Source organism: Eptesicus fuscus, chromosome 1, assembly GCF_027574615.1.
Source record: "Eptesicus fuscus isolate TK198812 chromosome 1, DD_ASM_mEF_20220401, whole genome shotgun sequence".
NCBI classification, from domain to species: domain Eukaryota; kingdom Metazoa; phylum Chordata; class Mammalia; order Chiroptera; family Vespertilionidae; genus Eptesicus; species Eptesicus fuscus.
This window is the reverse complement of record NC_072473.1, coordinates 118,318,283-118,336,192: the sequence shown is the minus strand read 5'-3', so window position 1 is coordinate 118,336,192 and position 17,910 is coordinate 118,318,283. Positions and strand designations below refer to the sequence as shown.

At 36.6% G+C, this 17,910-nt stretch overlaps 1 protein-coding gene across 3 annotated transcripts in view; it reads right to left on the bottom strand.

Moving 5' to 3' along the window:
* Positions 1 to 17,910, bottom strand: part of TENM1 (teneurin transmembrane protein 1) — a 665,414-nt gene that overhangs the window by 283,660 nt on the left and 363,844 nt on the right. For all 3 annotated transcript variants that reach the window (XM_028135671.2, XM_054717981.1, XM_054717985.1), the window contains exons 7-11: positions 16,027 to 16,226; positions 14,574 to 14,784; positions 9,692 to 9,793; positions 8,118 to 8,312; positions 5,074 to 5,274 (exon numbers count right to left, since the gene is read on the bottom strand). In XM_028135671.2, the coding sequence (XP_027991472.2) occupies positions 5,074 to 5,274; positions 8,118 to 8,312; positions 9,692 to 9,793; positions 14,574 to 14,784; positions 16,027 to 16,226 (909 nt within the window). The remainder of the gene's footprint in view (positions 1 to 5,073; positions 5,275 to 8,117; positions 8,313 to 9,691; positions 9,794 to 14,573; positions 14,785 to 16,026; positions 16,227 to 17,910) is intronic.

Below are 17,910 nucleotides of genomic sequence, written 5' to 3'. Positions count from 1 at the left end.
AGGATCAAGAATCATAGATCTCAGTGTTGTAAGGGGCCTCAAGGGCCATTTGGCTAATCTACATTTCAAAAACAAGCCAGCTGAGATTCAAAAATGTTAAGCGAGTTACTCAAGGTCACTGTGCTGTGAATGCACACACACATACAGAGTCATCTCTCTAATGGAAAAACAAGATGGCCACATGTCATAGGATGGCATGAAAACAAATATCCTTATACCAAAGCCTTATGGGAGTTTTAGGAACTAACCCTGTTTAGAGCACCTGGCTATAATTGGGAGTACATCATGATTTCTGTTGTATTGCAAATACAGTCAAACCTCAGTTTTTGAACTCTCCCATCTCCAGCAATTTGGTTGTTTATGGAAATAATGTTGAATCAAACTTAGGTTCTGGAATTGACAAACCTTTCATGCTGATATATCAGCATGACAAAAAGCATCTCTCAGGCCACAAACAAAGGAGAGAATGTGACTCAATTTACTGCTAAACCTTGCTTGTTAACATCTCAGAAAATTGTGCTGTGAATATTTTTGTGGGTTTTTTCTTTGCTTTTTTTGCTGGCAAAATGGTTGATTAGTAAAATTTTAAAACATAAAGAGGCCATCAAGAGTGTTAGTGTTGTTAAGGGTGAAAGAAACAATGATCACAGGCAATTGAAGAGGTAGAAAAACTGTTGTTGATTTGTATAAACAAAAAAGCAGTTAGCCTGACAGCATTTCAGAAGCAGTGATATGTGAAAAAATGAAGATGCAGCATGCTGACTTCCTGAAAGACAGCCCTGGAAGGAATGCTGAAAGTGATTTATTTAAGGCTAGTAGGGGGTGGTTTGATAAATTTAAGAAAAGAAGTGTTTGTTTATAGATTAAACAGTACATTAGACATGTACTGTATATAAGAAAAGTTAAAACAGGGAAGCATTTGAAAGAAATTAATTCCATTTACATTATTTCTAATAGGAAAAAATGATTTGGTTTTTGAACAAATCACTTATTGAACAACCTTCTGGAACTAATGAAGTTCGAGAACTGTAGTGAGTTCAGAAATACCCCTAGGCCTAATATTTCATATCTCCCTAACTGATTAATCCATTTCTAAGATATAGTATAGTAAGAGGGGATCACAGTAGACCAGGGGAAGAATTATTCTCTTTATGTGAGTGCTTACCTTCTATGAATTTCACTCAGTCATCTGTGAATAACAGTAGATTTGAGAGGAAGTTTAACCAAGAAGAAAGGAGTACAACGCTCTGAACTCCGCTTTTATGTTTCCTCTCAAAGACTGTGACCAAGAGAAGTCAGATTTTATGAAAGAAATACAGTAGCTGCAATTTACAATGCTGATATAAGAGGTTACTGCCAATATCCTCAGTATAGGCTAAATGTATTACTGAGATTTCAGGGCAAGGAGTTACATTTTAAGAGAGCATGATCTGACCTGTGGTATATCCGAATCTAAACCATGTTATAACAAGCTTCTATTGTGTTCCTCTTGAGATATTTTTAAAGAATAATGAATTAACCTTTGTGAAGTACCATGGGACCTTCAGGTTAAAGAAGACTATATCAAGTATCAATTAAGTGCCCCTAACAATACTCAGTGTATCTAGTAAAAAGACTGAAAATAATCAGTAAACCATTCACTGCAGTCCCCTTGGTATCATAGCAGCACGGTTAACATGCTAACAGCTAAGTTTCATGCGCTTAGAAGAAGAAAATGATCAATGGCAAAGAGCATATCCACCTTTGAAATGACATGATCCATTATAAGAATCAACTGTTAAATTGCTTCCTGTACTGAGCGCACTCAATTAAAAGACTTCACAGTGAGATCATCTCGATAGTTAAATATACTCTGTGGGAACAACCTTTGAGGAGCTTAAAAATCACAGAAGGACTATTCCTACCATGACAATGGAGATTTGGAAAGCATCTCCTTCCCCTATTTTTCAAGTTGGTAGTTTTTATTAGTAATCATTTAGCCTGAGAGGCTGCTGAGTTTTGGCTCATACCTATCCACCCTTATACTTCTTTGAGCAAGAGATGCTTCTAGTGTTCTTTTTTCTACTGGGTCCAGAATAGATGAGTGTGGCTTTAGACCAGGGTCATTCATGCACTTGATATTTTACATCCTTTCTCTCCTTGAACTTTCCTGTTTCAGTAAAATAATCTATCCATAGTAGTCCCAGCTCCCTGTCTAACTCTTCCTTCTTTCTTTGGTAGGGATGAGGGTGGAGAGCTGAAAAGAAAGTTAGACATGAAAAAAAAAAATCACCAGACTGAGACTCTACTTTCAGGGTTGCAATTAGTCAAGTCTATGGCTCTGGACAAGTTATTTAACCTCTCAGGCCCTCAGTTTCCTTATGTTTCAGAAAGTTGTATATTTCTTGTTCAATGTTTACTTCTGTCTCTCCTTGCCAGACAGTATGGTATAGTGATTACTAGTAAATACACAGAATGTGAAGCCAGAATACCTTAGTCCAAATTCTAACTCTGACACTTGTTATATGGGTAATTTTGGGCAAGTTATTTAACCTCTGTGCTTCACTTTTCTCATTTGTAAAGAGGGCATAATTATAGTACTTATCTCTTAGGTTGTTATGAAGATTAAGTGAATACATATATGTACAACACTTAGAATAATGCCTAATATATAACTGCTATGCAAATATGTGCTCTAATACTAATACTGTTTTAAACTTGAAGCTCTAGGCCAAACTATTCTGACATATGGAAGGATGGAATGTGTTCAATAACATTTAGTAAAAAAATAATAATAATCAGATTAGAGCCATACTATACAGCTCCATAAGGCCCAATCACTTCCCTTTTGTAACCCTCCTCTGACATACTCAATGTGCCTCCCCACTACACTATACGTTCCTTTTGTGCAAGGACCATGACCATCTTGGTCACCACTATATCTCTAGCACCTAGTACATAGTAGGCACACATATATTTGCTAAGTATATATATAGAATGAATTCTCTTAACAGAGGTATTCTCCTGTTTATACCACAAGATTGCAGACTTTTTGGTTCATGAGCTAATTCAGTGGCACAGAAGGTCTCACAGAGCACTTATAGCTCCTGTTTATCACATGTCATTTCACATCCTTAACAAAAATAGGCACAAGCTTTGTAGGAGTTATCATTTAGTAATTCTACTCATTTAATGAGCATATGGTCTGAGGATAAGAAGACAAGTTATAAAGAATGATCCCTTCCTTTCAGTTTAGGTGGAAAAACAAGTCATGTACACAAATACTTACAGCACGATGCCTTTTTTACTCTCTAGCACTGAGTATCATAGGGTTTCAGAGGATCTTACTGATGTTATCAGGAAATGTTTTATAGAATATATCAAATTGTAGGGAATATACTCTATAATATTGTAATAACTATGTATGGGGTCAGTTGGACACTTGAAAAATCAGGGGGACCACTCTGTAAAGTATATGATTGTCTAACCACTCTGCTGTACACCTGAAGCTAATACAAAATAATATTAAATGTAAACTGTAATTGAAAAATTAAAAAAAATAATTGATAAAAAATTGTACTTGGTCTTGTTGGATGGCTTGGATTTTCATAGATAGAAAGGTAATAGCATTCCTGGCTGAGGAAAAGGCACAGAGAAAAGTGTGATGTATTGGGGGTAAGGCAAGCATACATATTACTTTAGCAGATGAAAGTATTTATGCAGAAAGCAGAAGTAGAAGACAGTCTGGAGACAGAAATTTGAAATAGTTTGTAATAAGAGGCTAGGATAGTTGAAGTTTATCTATGGACAATGGAGAACTGTGGATGATGTTACCGCAGGGCAGTGATGGGCAACCTTTTGAGCTTGGTGTGTCAAACTTGGCCAAAAAACTGAGCATAACTTGGGTAGTGTGTCACTTTGAGGAAAAAACATTATTTCACAAATGTTTCATCCTCAGGAGCAGCAAATGTTTCATCCTCGGCATGCGGCCGCCTCAGCGGCCGAGTGTCATCAGAAATGGCTACGCGTGTCAGTGCTGACACGCATGTCATAGGTTCGCCATCACTGCCATAGGGAATATGAAAATGAAATCATAGTTGTGAGAATAGAAATTGGGCAACAATATGGCAATATATAAATAGAGCTCCTGGGCTAAGTTGTGTTTTTAAGTGATGGGACACCCAGTGAAAATATGTAGCAGATTGTTGGAGATGAAGGATTATTTGAGTTTGGGGAAATATAAATTTGAAATAATCTGCATAGAACTGATAATGGGAGACTTGGGGCTGGGGAAATAATTGCAGGAGAATACAGAATGAGGACAGAGGTTCTAGCACAGACCTATGACAATGAAAAATACAATAAAAAACCCAGCAGTATCTAAGTGACCCTTACGATGGAACGACTGGAATGACCAGAATGACTGGTTGATATGATGCGCACTGACCACCAGGGGGCAGACGCTTAATACAGGAGCTTTCCCCAGCCCACAGGCTCCCATCGCTGATCGGGCCTGCCAGCCAGCCTCCTGGTCTTTTCCCCCAGCTGGCAGGCCCTGATTGCCCAATTGGGGCTGGCCCCCGGGCTGGGACGGGGAACTGGGGGTGGGTGGCGGTGGATGCAGCCCCTTTCCCAAGGGGGTTGAGAGCCGGCTCCCTCCTTGGGGCCAGCTGCCAACCTCCTGGGTCCCTCTCCCCATCCCTCCCCCCAGCCAACAGGCCCCAATCAGCTCGCTGCCCGCCTGCCTTGGTGGCAGTTGGCCCCTCCCCCTGGCTGGCAGGTCCCAATTGCCAGATTGGGCCTGGGCCCTGGGCTGGAATGGGGAACTGGGGGTGGGTGGCGGCAGATTCGGGCAGCGAGGGAAGGAGGAGGCAGGGAGGCGGGGAACCTGATCAGCTCTGATCGCCAGCCAGGCCTAGGGACCCCACCTATGCACGAATTTCATGCACCAGGCCTCTAGTGTTGTATATAAAAACCCATTAAAATACTAGCCTAGGAAACACCTAGAAGCCCCTTGCGACTCATAAAAGGCATACAGAGTACTACCTTAAGGCAAAGACCTGGGAGTGGAGGAAGGAGGCAACTTCAATGTACCTGTTGAGCAGTCAGATCCTGTCCACTTGGGGTCACAGCTGCACATTCCAGTGTCCAGAAGAAAAGTGCCATGTCCTGAGCACTGCTCTTGACATATAGGAAGTGGAGTTTCACAATTGATTCCTCCCCAACCAGTAGAACAGTGACATTCTCCTTTCACACAGATGCCATGGTTGGAACACATTGGGTCTAAGCAATCCTCTGAAGGCCCAAGAAAGGAGGAAAGGTTAAAATGAACAGGTATGGCCATTATATGACACTGAGATATTCACATTGATTTCCTAATATCATGCCATTTCTGCTGTTTTAATTAGTCAATACTATGACTCAGGTCAACACTGTGTTCAAACCAGATTATTAACATTTAAAAATATCATTAGATAGCATAAAGATTGCATCCTAAATTTAGAAAAAGGAAACCACACATATGTTGTGTGACATTGTTAGTAGTGTGTAGCACTCCCACACAAATGGGTGAGTGGATCAGTGAGGACCTTTGATAGGAATTCCTCAGCTTTGCAAAACAAACAAACAAACAAACAAACAAACAAACAAAAAAACCGCAAGAATTTTTGGTGAGTCCTTCCTTGTCTTTTCTGAAATTGGAATCATAGCTCCCAGAAATGCCTTTTACTTGATGTGTCTAGAGAAGTTGATATATTTTAAGTTTGAATTATTCAAGGTATTGACGAAGTGACTGCTGAAGCACTGAAAATGCAACATATTAAACAATTCTTTTCTTGTGGCTTCTTCTTCTATCAGTACCCAGGGACAGTTTCTACTGTTTTAGAATATCACGGACTCAATTAGTTTTGCCTGTGATTCTGTGAGTATGGAAATTTTTGAACACATGTATAATTTTTAGAGAACACATATATATTTTTGGACAAATATATAAACTGTATTGGAAGTAGATTCCTATGCTTGCCTTGGGGAGAATTGTTTTATGCTTTTAATTCAATCACCATAGAAAATGGGAAAGTTGATTTTCAAACTTTTAGTCTTCCCATACAAATAAGATGAAACAAAATAATTTACCATGATGCAGATGTATGCTTTGAATTACTTTTCCAGCAATGGAAAAAGATGGATACAATTTGCTACCATTTGCAAGACTGGCCTAGTTTTAGGCTGTGGTGTGGCCTCAGAACAGAGGAAGTTTAAACAAGCATATATTTAGTGTAATTGCCATTATAATTAGCCCATGATCTCAGGATCATTAGCACAATGCTTCAATACCTGAGCTAATCAGCAAAGAACTATCAGAAGGTACACCTCATTCTATTCTTTCATTATTTGAAGGGAAAGGAAAAGTCCAAAGTATAAAATTTTAGAAGGAGGCAATTTAATTATATTAAAATATAATACTTTGAATAAATAATATTTAACTTAATATAATTTCTTTTATTAAAAGGCCACGTTCAATGAATAGGTTAGTTATGCTTAAATCAGGCATAAAGTCACATGGCTGAAGGGGCCAGGCAGGTGACAAACTGGAATGAATGATATGGGCTGGATGTAAGAAAATGGAGTGAACTGAGAGCAGTTTAAAGGAAGCTGCCGCTTCTTAGCTCCAGTTGATTGCCACCATGTAGGAATATGAGCCCAGGGTTATCAGATTTTTGTGTTGTTCACAAGAGGCTAGAAATAAAGATTTTTATATGACACTTCTCTATTTAAATTTTGGCAAATATGTCACATTACGTAACAAAAACACCACCACCATTATGTGAATCAAACAAGGGCCCATCTATAAGCCCAGGTTAGCCAGTCTGCTCCTGGTCTATGATGTCTGACTTAAAACATTTTTTAATATTGTATTTGAAGTTTACAGTGTCAAATATGGTATTCCATGCTACCTTGGTTATTCTACAATTTTTTTAGTGACGCCTAGAACACTATATCCTTTTTCAACTGCTTATGTAATTTAAATAAAAGGGTCTGAATTCCTTAGGTTAGTTTTCCTGGCAAATTGTAGATGTTGTGATAGCACCATTTTTGGGGGGTGAATAAGTGTGACCATATAGCATCTGAATTTACAACTTAAATATCATGAATGCAGTTGGATAGCATACAAACAATTTCCAAAAGTAACTCAGGCACTAGGGTGCCTAGACTAGTCCCAGTGCCATTCATTGGAACAGATAAAAATCTTCACACCAAAATTCTAGTACTGCTAATGGGAGGTGAAAAGCTAAACTCTTGCTTGCTCATGGAGCAGAATGAGATTAAACCCTTTAGAATGCTGTGTAATAGTCTTAATGAGCCATCTTTAAAAAGCAATTATAGTGCATTTTCAGCTGCTGCTTTCCTGAACAATAGTTGTGATGAGACCCTCTCCCACGGTAATGGTTTAATATTATTTCTGAAATCAGTCTTATTTGAGGAATGTAGCATGAAAAAGGCCTGATTTCTAGTAAACTTATTTTCTAATGTGTCTCTTTAAATGATAAAACTATTGCCATTTCAAAATATGTCTTTTGTATGTAAAGGCTCCTTTGGAGTGAATTTTAATATAAAGGCACTTCCTTGAAACTCATTAGTGATTCCTTAGGCATGGAGGTCAAGTTTATCATGAGGTATGTAAAATAAATAATATGAAGCAATAATAATGGTAATTAAAAATCACTCCCAAAGAAAACATTCATAAAATGGTTCCAAATGTGCATATATTTTTTATTATGTGCTTTAAAGTGAGATGTGGCTTAGTGCACTCTGTAATAATGAAAGCATACAAATTAACTCCTAAAATCATCAATATGGAAATTCTCAAGTTATGAAACAATGTTAAAATGAGGGGGATATGCCATTTTTCATTACTGCTCTGCAAGGGTCACAGACATGGCCTCATGTTAACATTAGAGACTGTCAGGAGAGACATGAGCTCCCCTGACTTCAACTCCCTGCTCCATGTACAAAGCAGACATGTTGAGCACTGATGGGTTGCTAAAACCACTTATTTCTCTACTAGAAGCATGGAATGGTGCCTTGGGCAATTCAGTGGGAGAAAAGCCTAAAACAATAGATGAAAATGGGGCTCCGACCTTCCTCGCATATTTCTCCTTTGTATCCCGGCACACAGATGCAGACTCCCATGATGCAGGTGCCATGACCAAAGCACGTTGGGTCAATGCATTGTTCTTCTGGAACATCACACTCTGGCCCCTTCCAGCCATTTCGGCAGACACAGTGTCCTTTCTCGTATTCTCCATTCCCACCACACAGCACAGGGCATGAATCTGAAGATTGGAAAATGAACTTGTAATGTTCTCATAATGCTTTTAAAATCTCCAACAAGCAATTCTCTATTGACTCTTGTATAATACATCAGGCAAAAAAAAAAAACTGTACTATTTCTGTCATGGCCTGTATTAAATAGGCACATGTTTATGATTATAAACAGAATTTGCCTTTCTTGGTGGTGAGATAAAGATAAATTATAAAACTATCCTGAGTGGAGAAATTATTTCAGGCATTTGATTTTGATTCCATCATAAACTTAAATAATAATTATTATCCTCATTAGTATAAGTGAGGGATTTTTTCTCTTATAGCTTTTCTTTCTCAAGAAGATATATGCTACTTTTAGAGGGGAAAACAGAAAAACTAATACATGGGGAGTTATTCATTTTACAGAATGCTATCTTTAAAAAGTTGTACATTTAAAAAGATCCATGCTGGAGAGATGTCTACACACATAACACATTGTGCAGACCTTTAGTAGAACACTTTCTCTGCTTCGTCATTGTTTGTCTCCCTATTGAAACTGTGGACTCCTTAAGGGCAGGGCCTATATCTTCTGTCTTATTTTTTATTACCAGCCATAATCTTCACTCCTGCCCCCACTTCCTCAAGATCTATTATGGGACTGGGAACCTAGCAAGTGCTATAGAATTCTCTATTGAATAGAATTTATCCTAAAGAAATTAAGTAGCTGAGAAACCTGAGATTAAAGTACTAGCAAACTGAGAACTTTAAGAACACAAAAAATAAGCAGAAAGCATCTCTAAAGTCGTAACTGTAAGCCTATGGGAAAACACGATGTGATTTCATAAAGCTTTTCAAGGATTAAACTGTGGGCAAGTCTAGGAAATGGTCAAGTTTGCTAAATTGAACTTCTGACTTTCTAGTCTTTACTTTCTAGGATACTTGACCATTTGATTGCCCACTCCATCCAGTTTACATGGAAGTGCATAAACAATTAACTACTTTGCCTAACTCTAAAAGTCCATCCATTATGAATCAGTTTATGCAGGACATGGAAGTATCAAGTAGCGGTTGGGTTAGATGATCTAGGTATACTAGTAAATCCCAGCTGTTAGGTAACCCTGGTTAAGTTATTTCACCTCTCTGAGGTTGTTTCTTTGCTCATAAAACTGGGATAATAACAGATATACCTCATAAGACTATGATAGGAAGTAGGAATTAAAAGACATAACACAAACTTTTTAGAATAGTTCCTGGTGGAATAAGTGCTCAACTTTTGGTAGTGGCGGTGGGCAGTGTTGCTGCTATTACTGCTGCTACCATGACCACTACTGCCACTCCTCCTCCTCTTCCTGAGTTCTCAAATGACATCCATTTCCCTAAGTCAATCGAAATAACAGAGCAACATTACCTCTAGCACAGTCAGGCCCAAGGAATCCTGGGAAACAATGGCAATGTCCAGAGATACACTCTCCATTTCCATTGCAATTAGTCGAACAGTCATCCATTATTTCTATTAATAGAGAGAAAAAGAAAAAAATGAACAAATGTATAGACTACAGAGTCATTATTATTTTTTTAATTGTAAAACCTCTGGGCCTATAACATTCTTGGCCTCTGCTGTCTATGGAGCACTTACTATTTAAAATCAAATGCCAAAGATTTCTATAAGATGTCACATGTAGTTCCAGATTATTAAAAGCACCCTGGAATTGCTGAATTGGCTATTCAAGAGTGGAACTAAAAACCAATCACATCTCTAAAGTGCATAAAGAATCTAGAAGAATTATATTCTCATGAGACATTCGTGATAAAGTTAAAAATGTACTAGGATTATAGGACATTTCTTAAAAGCAAAATGGGCTTCAAAATGCAACCAGAAGACTAAGTCTACTTTTTATTTTTCAAATTTAGGTTGTAGTAAATGACATTGTCTTCTCTAGCACTTTAAAATGTTTAATCTACTATCTTGACAGCTTAAATATGATAATCAGTATTTCTTTTTCATTAATAAGAGACAATGGGAGGCTTTTAAAGTAAGTGTTCATATTAAATTCACCACCACTAAAAGCATTGGAACCTAAGTATTTTGTTGAGAAATGCTTTCTTGACTGTAAATGCTTATCATTTCTCTGCCACTAATTTCCCTTCAATCCATTCTTAGAGAAGAATAGGCTTTAGGGGAATTGAGAAGGTTTTAAAGGTGCCCATAGGTAGTTCTGGCGCCATAAAGACATGCACTGTAACAGAACTTGGGCAAGTCTTCAGGTATTCTGATTGAAAAAGTATAAAGTTATACAAAAATCAGTTTCTGACAATGATTTTAAAAATTATAATGTACATCTAAAATTTACATAATGTTATTCATGTTACCTCAATAAAAATTAATTAAAAATTAAAGTGTTTCTAATTTAAAACTGTATTTGTATACATAATAGCATTACATTCCAAGTCCATGAACTACTAGTATGATGATCTGCATATTTTACTCTTGTAGTTAAAAATAATCTTTTCATTACTATTTTCGGTAAGTTTTCTATACTTAGCACTCTTGGATTCCTAGTTTTATGTTCTGGTCTATTAAACTCATGCTTCTCATATACACCAGTTTTTTCTTTTCAATCCAAATTATCTACGTCACCTAATTCCACTTGGATAAGCTATTTCCAATTAAAACAAGATATCCTATGAAGTAGTCTTGGCATCTTCCTCTGAACTAAGAGAATTATATTGAGGGTCGAGAAATAGCATTTCTTCAGTGGAGGCATTTTGACTACCTGTATCAGTAGGATCACTTGAGGTGCTTACAATGCAGATGCCTGGGCTTCACTCCAGATCTATTGAATCTGTCTCTGAGGAATGTGACCCAGTAATCTACATACTAACAAATACAGCAGGTGATCCTGCATGTTCCCATTACATTGAAGCCTTAAAGAATGAGAACAAATGCTTCAAATAAACTTCCATAGTTAGAGAATTTATTATCTAGCCTTGGAGCTCTGCCCTGGGCAGAATAAATGCGAGAGGAAGGAAATGGTATCTAGTCCAATTAGGGGATTCATAGAAAGCTGAAAATGAATCCAGTGGCTGTGTGGGTAGCCATCCTATTATCAATTGGATGATGTCATTCTTCTCCACCCCATCTGAATACATGAGCTAGCCTTTTGTAGGTTTATGATGCTCTGTTCTTTTATCTCTGTTTTAGACAACTGAACTGGATAAGAAATTGACACTTGACATTTCTGAACTACAACTTGACTGGTGAGAATGTAACATTTGACAAAGAGCTAACTATATTTAACTCATTAAACCTTTGTTATTTTCAGAAAGTTATTAATTTATTTAAAAGGTCATTTTTAATAAAAGCACAGAGTCTTTTTTTACATTCTAAGATGGAACAATTATTTCTCTATTTTCTATTAATCTAACTTTCTTATACTAAGCAGTAGTGGCAGTTTTAAAATCTACATTTAGATTTCCCCTGTCTAGATGGTTAATAAGAGGCCAATGGAAGAAGCTTTGAAAGGCAAAAAGAGTTAAATTTAATTTCACAGCAGTTCCTATTGACAACTTTATGGAAGTAGTCTTATGGGAATGTAGCTATTGTAGAAAACACATTTAATAAAGTTTGCTATCAAAATAAATAAAAATTTCTACATCTTATTGACTTATCTAAAAGTTATCTTTGGGCCCAATGCTGCACAGGGCTTAACACCAGCAACGCAAATGAGAAGAAAAGGCATTATAGGAGGTATTGGAAGCTGCCATCTCCACAGGGTGTCAGAGACATAGGGACAGTCTAGGGACTCCAGGAAGAGGACAGCTACAGCAGGATCACATAAATAGCCAGTAATGAAAAAGAATGTTTTTCTATTTATGTTGGCCTCCAGGAAACTTTGCCTTTTATGTTTTAAAACTTACTTCAGAATCACTTCCTAGACAGCAGTTCATTAGAGCAGAGAATCATTTTAAAGTTCTATGCTTACAGTTCTGTTCTTATACTAGAGTCTAAAACCCCTTCATATCTGCATCTGCACTGATGATGTGTTGCTTCTGGCAGGTTTTCTCCTAAGAGCAACTAAAGGTAATTCATAATCTATGGAATGAATATGTTCTAAAGGGCATGGGCTTTGGAAACAGGCATATTGGTTGTCTCAAATCTCAATTTTGCCACTTGCTGGCTGTGAGACTTTACCAAATTATTTACTCATTCCAGGACTCTGTTTCTTTATTTGTATTATAACTGTCATTATACCTGTGTTGTCAGGGTTGTAATGAGAATCAAACAAGATAACTGAATGTAAAGCATCTAGTGCAGTGCTTGGGGCAGAGTGGCACTCCATATACGATCATGTTACAAAGCAGACTGACTGAGATTAGGGGATACTGACAACTCTGCCCATCCTACTGGAAAATAGTATATATTAATGTAGATCTATGTTAGTCATTTAATAAATGTTGGTTATTAATACTGTCTGGAGCCTTATTGGTAGCAGACCAAATAGAGTTAAGATCAATCAACTGATTCTAGTATTATGAATAGAGAATAAGCAACATTTAGAATAAATTCACACAAAACCTTAATTTGTTCAAGCAATTATTTTAGTCTCTTTTCACTAAAATGAACATAAGTTATAAAACATTAAAAATTAATAGGGAGAATTTAGAGTAAATAATTTACATACTTTTGATTTTTTTGGAAATTTACTTGGATTCTCTTTAAGAATTATAGAAGAAATGTTTCTCTTCTAATATCAAAAGACAACAGAAAAGTAAACAAACTGACTTGCATAAGGTAAAAACAAGTAGGTTGTTGCATAGAAAAGTGACAGCTTAATATATGGATAATAACACTTATATTTCAAAGGTTAGGTTCTTTTTGGGAAGAAGTAAGGGATGGAAAAAAACACCTCCAAGCATGTTTCTGGATCTATTGATTTTTTAAAAGGTAAATAGTTTGGTTAGTATTTTAACTTAAGCTTAGGGGCAAGGATAATTTGAAGAGGGAAAAATCTTCACAAGTATTTAGATCTCATAACTCATTGGCAATTGCCTTATCAACATTGGGCCTGGATAGAAAAATATCATGTAAGTTCTGTGTCTGTTGAATCTGCCCCAACAAGTCTGTGAGTGGCAAAACAATGTCATGACTCAAAATATTTTTTCCAATTTAACAAACTTTTTCTTTTGAAGATATAAAATCAGTAAAGTATTTCAATAGGGGAAAAATAATCAGTGCATTTTTACTACCTTTCTGATTACTTTAGAAGAAAGTTTTTGATAATCTTATGGATGGAATACCATTTTCTACTGACTCAAGGTCTTCAGCATAAAGTAAAAATAGAACATAATTGTTATAAAGAGCAGATGGTATATCTATTAACAGTCAATAAATCTTCCTAAACATATGGTTGAGCAGATTAACTAAAGGATAAATGGTGAGAGCTGTATAGAAAACTGACAGCTGCAAAACATTTTTTCTTCTTTTAACAGATGAGTATTTTAGGAAAATTCACACAATATAATACTGTGTCAATGAGTTGTTTATCCTCAGGGCTCTGAAATTGCTAAAAAGCTCAGCTTTATTCACACCAAGGGTCAAGGGGAATGCATTCACCAAAAAAATGACAAGAGTGAGATGTCTCTGACTAACTAGGGTGAACTGTGAATAAGACTGGGTGAAGACATTGTATTAAAAAGAACATGTTTTAAAAAACCCCGAGAACATAAAAGAGCCATTGTGATGATTTTGAAACTAAAAATTATAAAAGAAATGGCTTTGAATGACCCAAGTTATTATTCTTTCAGACTCTTATTTAAGTACTGTCACATTGTATTTTGAAACCTTAAAGGTTGATTCTAGAATCAGTCATTGTAAAGAACTGGACCAATGCAAGCTTTTCCATTTTAAAAGGTGCTTATTTGTTTTTTGTTTTTACTAGGTCTTGAACTAACAGAGCTTCCCCTGCTTGAACCCTTCTTCACCAAAGTTGTCTTATATAACCTCAGTAACAATGTCATCCAGGTAATTATTTCTATTGAAAACTTACAAAATGGTGCATGGCAAGTATCCTAAAATAGCAGCAAATAATGGAGCTTTTAAAAACTCTTAGTCAGCATTGAAACAACATTAATGACAACAATATAAGCCTTTCTCATAGTGACCTATCCTGAATAATGAGTTTAAAGCAGAATGAGCAATAAGCTTAAATAACATCTGTATTACTTTAATCACTGATTGTGTCTTTCTAGAGTTATACTGTCAATTCAAAATAATAACCAAGGCAGCTTACCAATTGCTGTAGTTAACACAAATACTTGTTCCATCTTTTTGCCATCATTGTAAAATGCCAGATACCAAGGCCCTTGGTCCATGTACTCTATGAAGCCTGTCTCCTGCAGTGAGGTTAAGATCAGGTTCCGAGGGGAGTGCTGGCTATCATCAGAGCCCTTGGAGTCTTGCTTCACCAGTTGCTTTCCATCCATTAGCTTTACAAAATCAAACTGCAACAAATATGAACACAAATATGAGCCTCTGCTTTTACTTCTTGACTGACGGACATCTCTAACTTCATTGCCCTATTTCATACTTCTTTGCTTTGGAGGCAGGCAAAGAGGAAGAGGAAGTTATTCATTTTAAGTAAATTGAAACCCAAAAGAATATTAATTCTGAGGGGAAAAGCCCCACTACACTTGTAAATGTTATAAACCTCTCAGTTTTGGAGTATTCAAAATAGTTGTTTAAAAATAAATAAACCAAGAAATAGAAAAATATCTTGTTTAGTATTATGCAAGAGAATCTTGATATTTTACCATTCTATCTGATAGAAGACAGTTGAAACCACACATTCCCCTCAGAAATGTTACCATGGCCTTCCCTACGAATTAAACAGTTTTATATATTTTTAAAAAACAAATGAGTAAACAGTCAAACTTTGAAAACATTCATCATAATTTATTATTTTTATAGTAGCATATTTAGATATTCAAAGGACACCCCCCTTTTTATTCCTAATCAGTGGATAAGCACATGGCACATGTGTCCTTGAACATTTTAATAGTCACATTTGAATGGCATTCTAATCCCCTGCCTAGTATGACCCAGAAGGGAAGGTTTGAACTACAGTTATATCTTCTGAAAACAAAGCAAGCCCCAGATGGCTATGATTCCTTATGCTACTTCTTAGATGGAACAGGGTCCCAAATGGGTTCATGTGAGAAAGAGATAAGGAAAACAGAATGAGACAAAATTAGGTAGCTACAGTTTATAGAAGGGCATTGTAAACCATAGAGGTTTTACATAATTGAGTTATTATTAACAATAACAAGGAAACTTTTCTACTTGTAAGACAAAACCTGCTTTTTGACTCATTTCCATTATTGATATGCATTCCCTCATCCGGACAAGGGATCATGGGTGCATGGAACCAGCGAAGAGGGGTGTGGGCACCATAGAAGTAAGATGAGGGGGTTGGGAAGGCTCATGGTCATCCTGTTCCAAGGATTCAAGTTTCAAGAATATTTTATTAAACTCCCTTTTCTGAATCTGCTCTGCTAAATACGATTCCTTATTTCTTAATGGCATTTTTTTCCATTCACTTTAGTGTGATTACTCTGGATGTTTGTTCATTGCAAAGATTGTTTGCCTTCACCTTTGACTCCCACACATGTTGCAGGTCACAATCCCCAAACTAGTCATCCCAGCACCCTTTAAAAGGGTCAAGAAATACCTGTAATATCAAATACCTGAGTATGTGTAGGTGGAATGTTTCTTCTGCCATAAATTCCCAGCAGAGAGTCCTTGGCTAAAGAAATATTGAATTTCAGATATATTGGATGGTGGATAGTAATCTGGAAACGCCAGAATAAGCCAGGTGGAATGGTCTGCATGACCTGTGCACCAATGTCAACTTCTCCAGTGTCTATTGCTCGGCCCTTCTGAAATACTGGTTTTAAAAGTAAAGAAAATTACACACAACATTAACCTTAATTTATAAAGCAATGGTTTTTAGTTTTTCAAGAACAGATACATCAAAATGACTTACTCAGCTCTTTCTTACTTCCCACACCACCCATATTTTCAAGGCTTTACCCAAATTAAATATCATCCAAGGAGCCCTCCCTAACCAACCACTCTATCAGTCTCTCCCTTCTATTAAACTGCTATTGCATTTATTTCCATCATTTGATTCATTTTAACCATTATTTACTGAATGCTGCCGCAGAAGCTGCAAGAGATACAAAAATGAGTAAGATGCAGTTCTTGCTCTTAAGGAGCTTTGAATATAAGAGATAAAATAGGACAAGTACACAAATAACCACGTTGTAAAAGAAAATAAGTACTCTGGTTATTCAAAGGAGGGAAAGGTATTCGGTTGGAGGATACTCTTCATTCCTAGCTGTCTCTATGCCCTTTATCTTCCTTTATATTTCTCCCTAGTGCTTACCGCCACCTAACATATAACCTGTTTTACTTATATAATGTTTATTGCCTTTTTTATCCCAGTACAATATAAGCTCCAGGAAGCTGTGGCTGTTTTGTTCCTTGCTTTATCCTCAGTAACTAGAAGAATGTGGGCAAATAGTATATGATAAGTACATGTTTACTCAATAAATGAATGAACCAGAAAAGGGTATTTATGGGAAGTGGTATTTAATATGGGCCTTAAAAGAGGGAGAGGATTTCAACAGAGCTGTTGGGAAGGTTGTTCCACATGGAAGGAACAGCTTGAACCAAAGCAAAGAGGAGAGAAAATTGTAAAGCTAAGGTATATATGTAGATGAGCAGTTGGACATGGCGGGAAAGGACGGAATCACATTTTAAAAGGTCTTGAGTGTCAGTCTTAAGGGTTTATTGGATAAAGAATGAAAAGCCACTGAAGGTTTTTAAGAAGAGTGTAGAAGTCTGGATGCATTAGAAAGGCTAACCTTAAGGCAGAAGATAGGATGATTAAGCAGGGAGACACAAGAATGATATAGGCATTATGGGGCAATAATTTGGTGAAATGACATTAAGATCTAAATTTAGGGTGGGTCCAACAGCTCATGTGGAAAAAGTACATTCTAGTCAATTGTAAAATAAACAAGTGGTACTATACCACACTAACATGATGCTAAGTAAAATAAGCCAGTCAGAAAAAGACAAGTACCATATGATTTCACTCACATGTGGAATTTAATGAACAAACTGAACTAACAAGCAAAATAGACACAGACTCATAGAGAGCAAGCTGACAGCTCTGATAAGGTGAGAGTGATGTGGGGAAGAGGGGAGGGATTGAGCAAAAAAGAGGAAGAACTCATGGACAGAGGACAGTATAGTGGGGGAGGGGTGGTGAAGGTGGAAGAGTGTATAGAGGGGAATAAATGGGTCAATAATGATGTAAAAATAAAGAAAAAATGAATTTAAAAAGGATTATGCACAACAAAGGGGAATAAATCAATGAATTGAAAAGCCAACCTACAGAATGGGAGGAAATGTTATCAAGCTATATACTGAAAAGGGGTTAATATCCAAAATATATAAAAACTCATTCAATTGAATTATAAAGAAGTAAATAATTTAAATTAAAAAATGGGCAAAGGACCTGAATGGACATTTTCCCAAAGAACACACAAATGATCAATAGG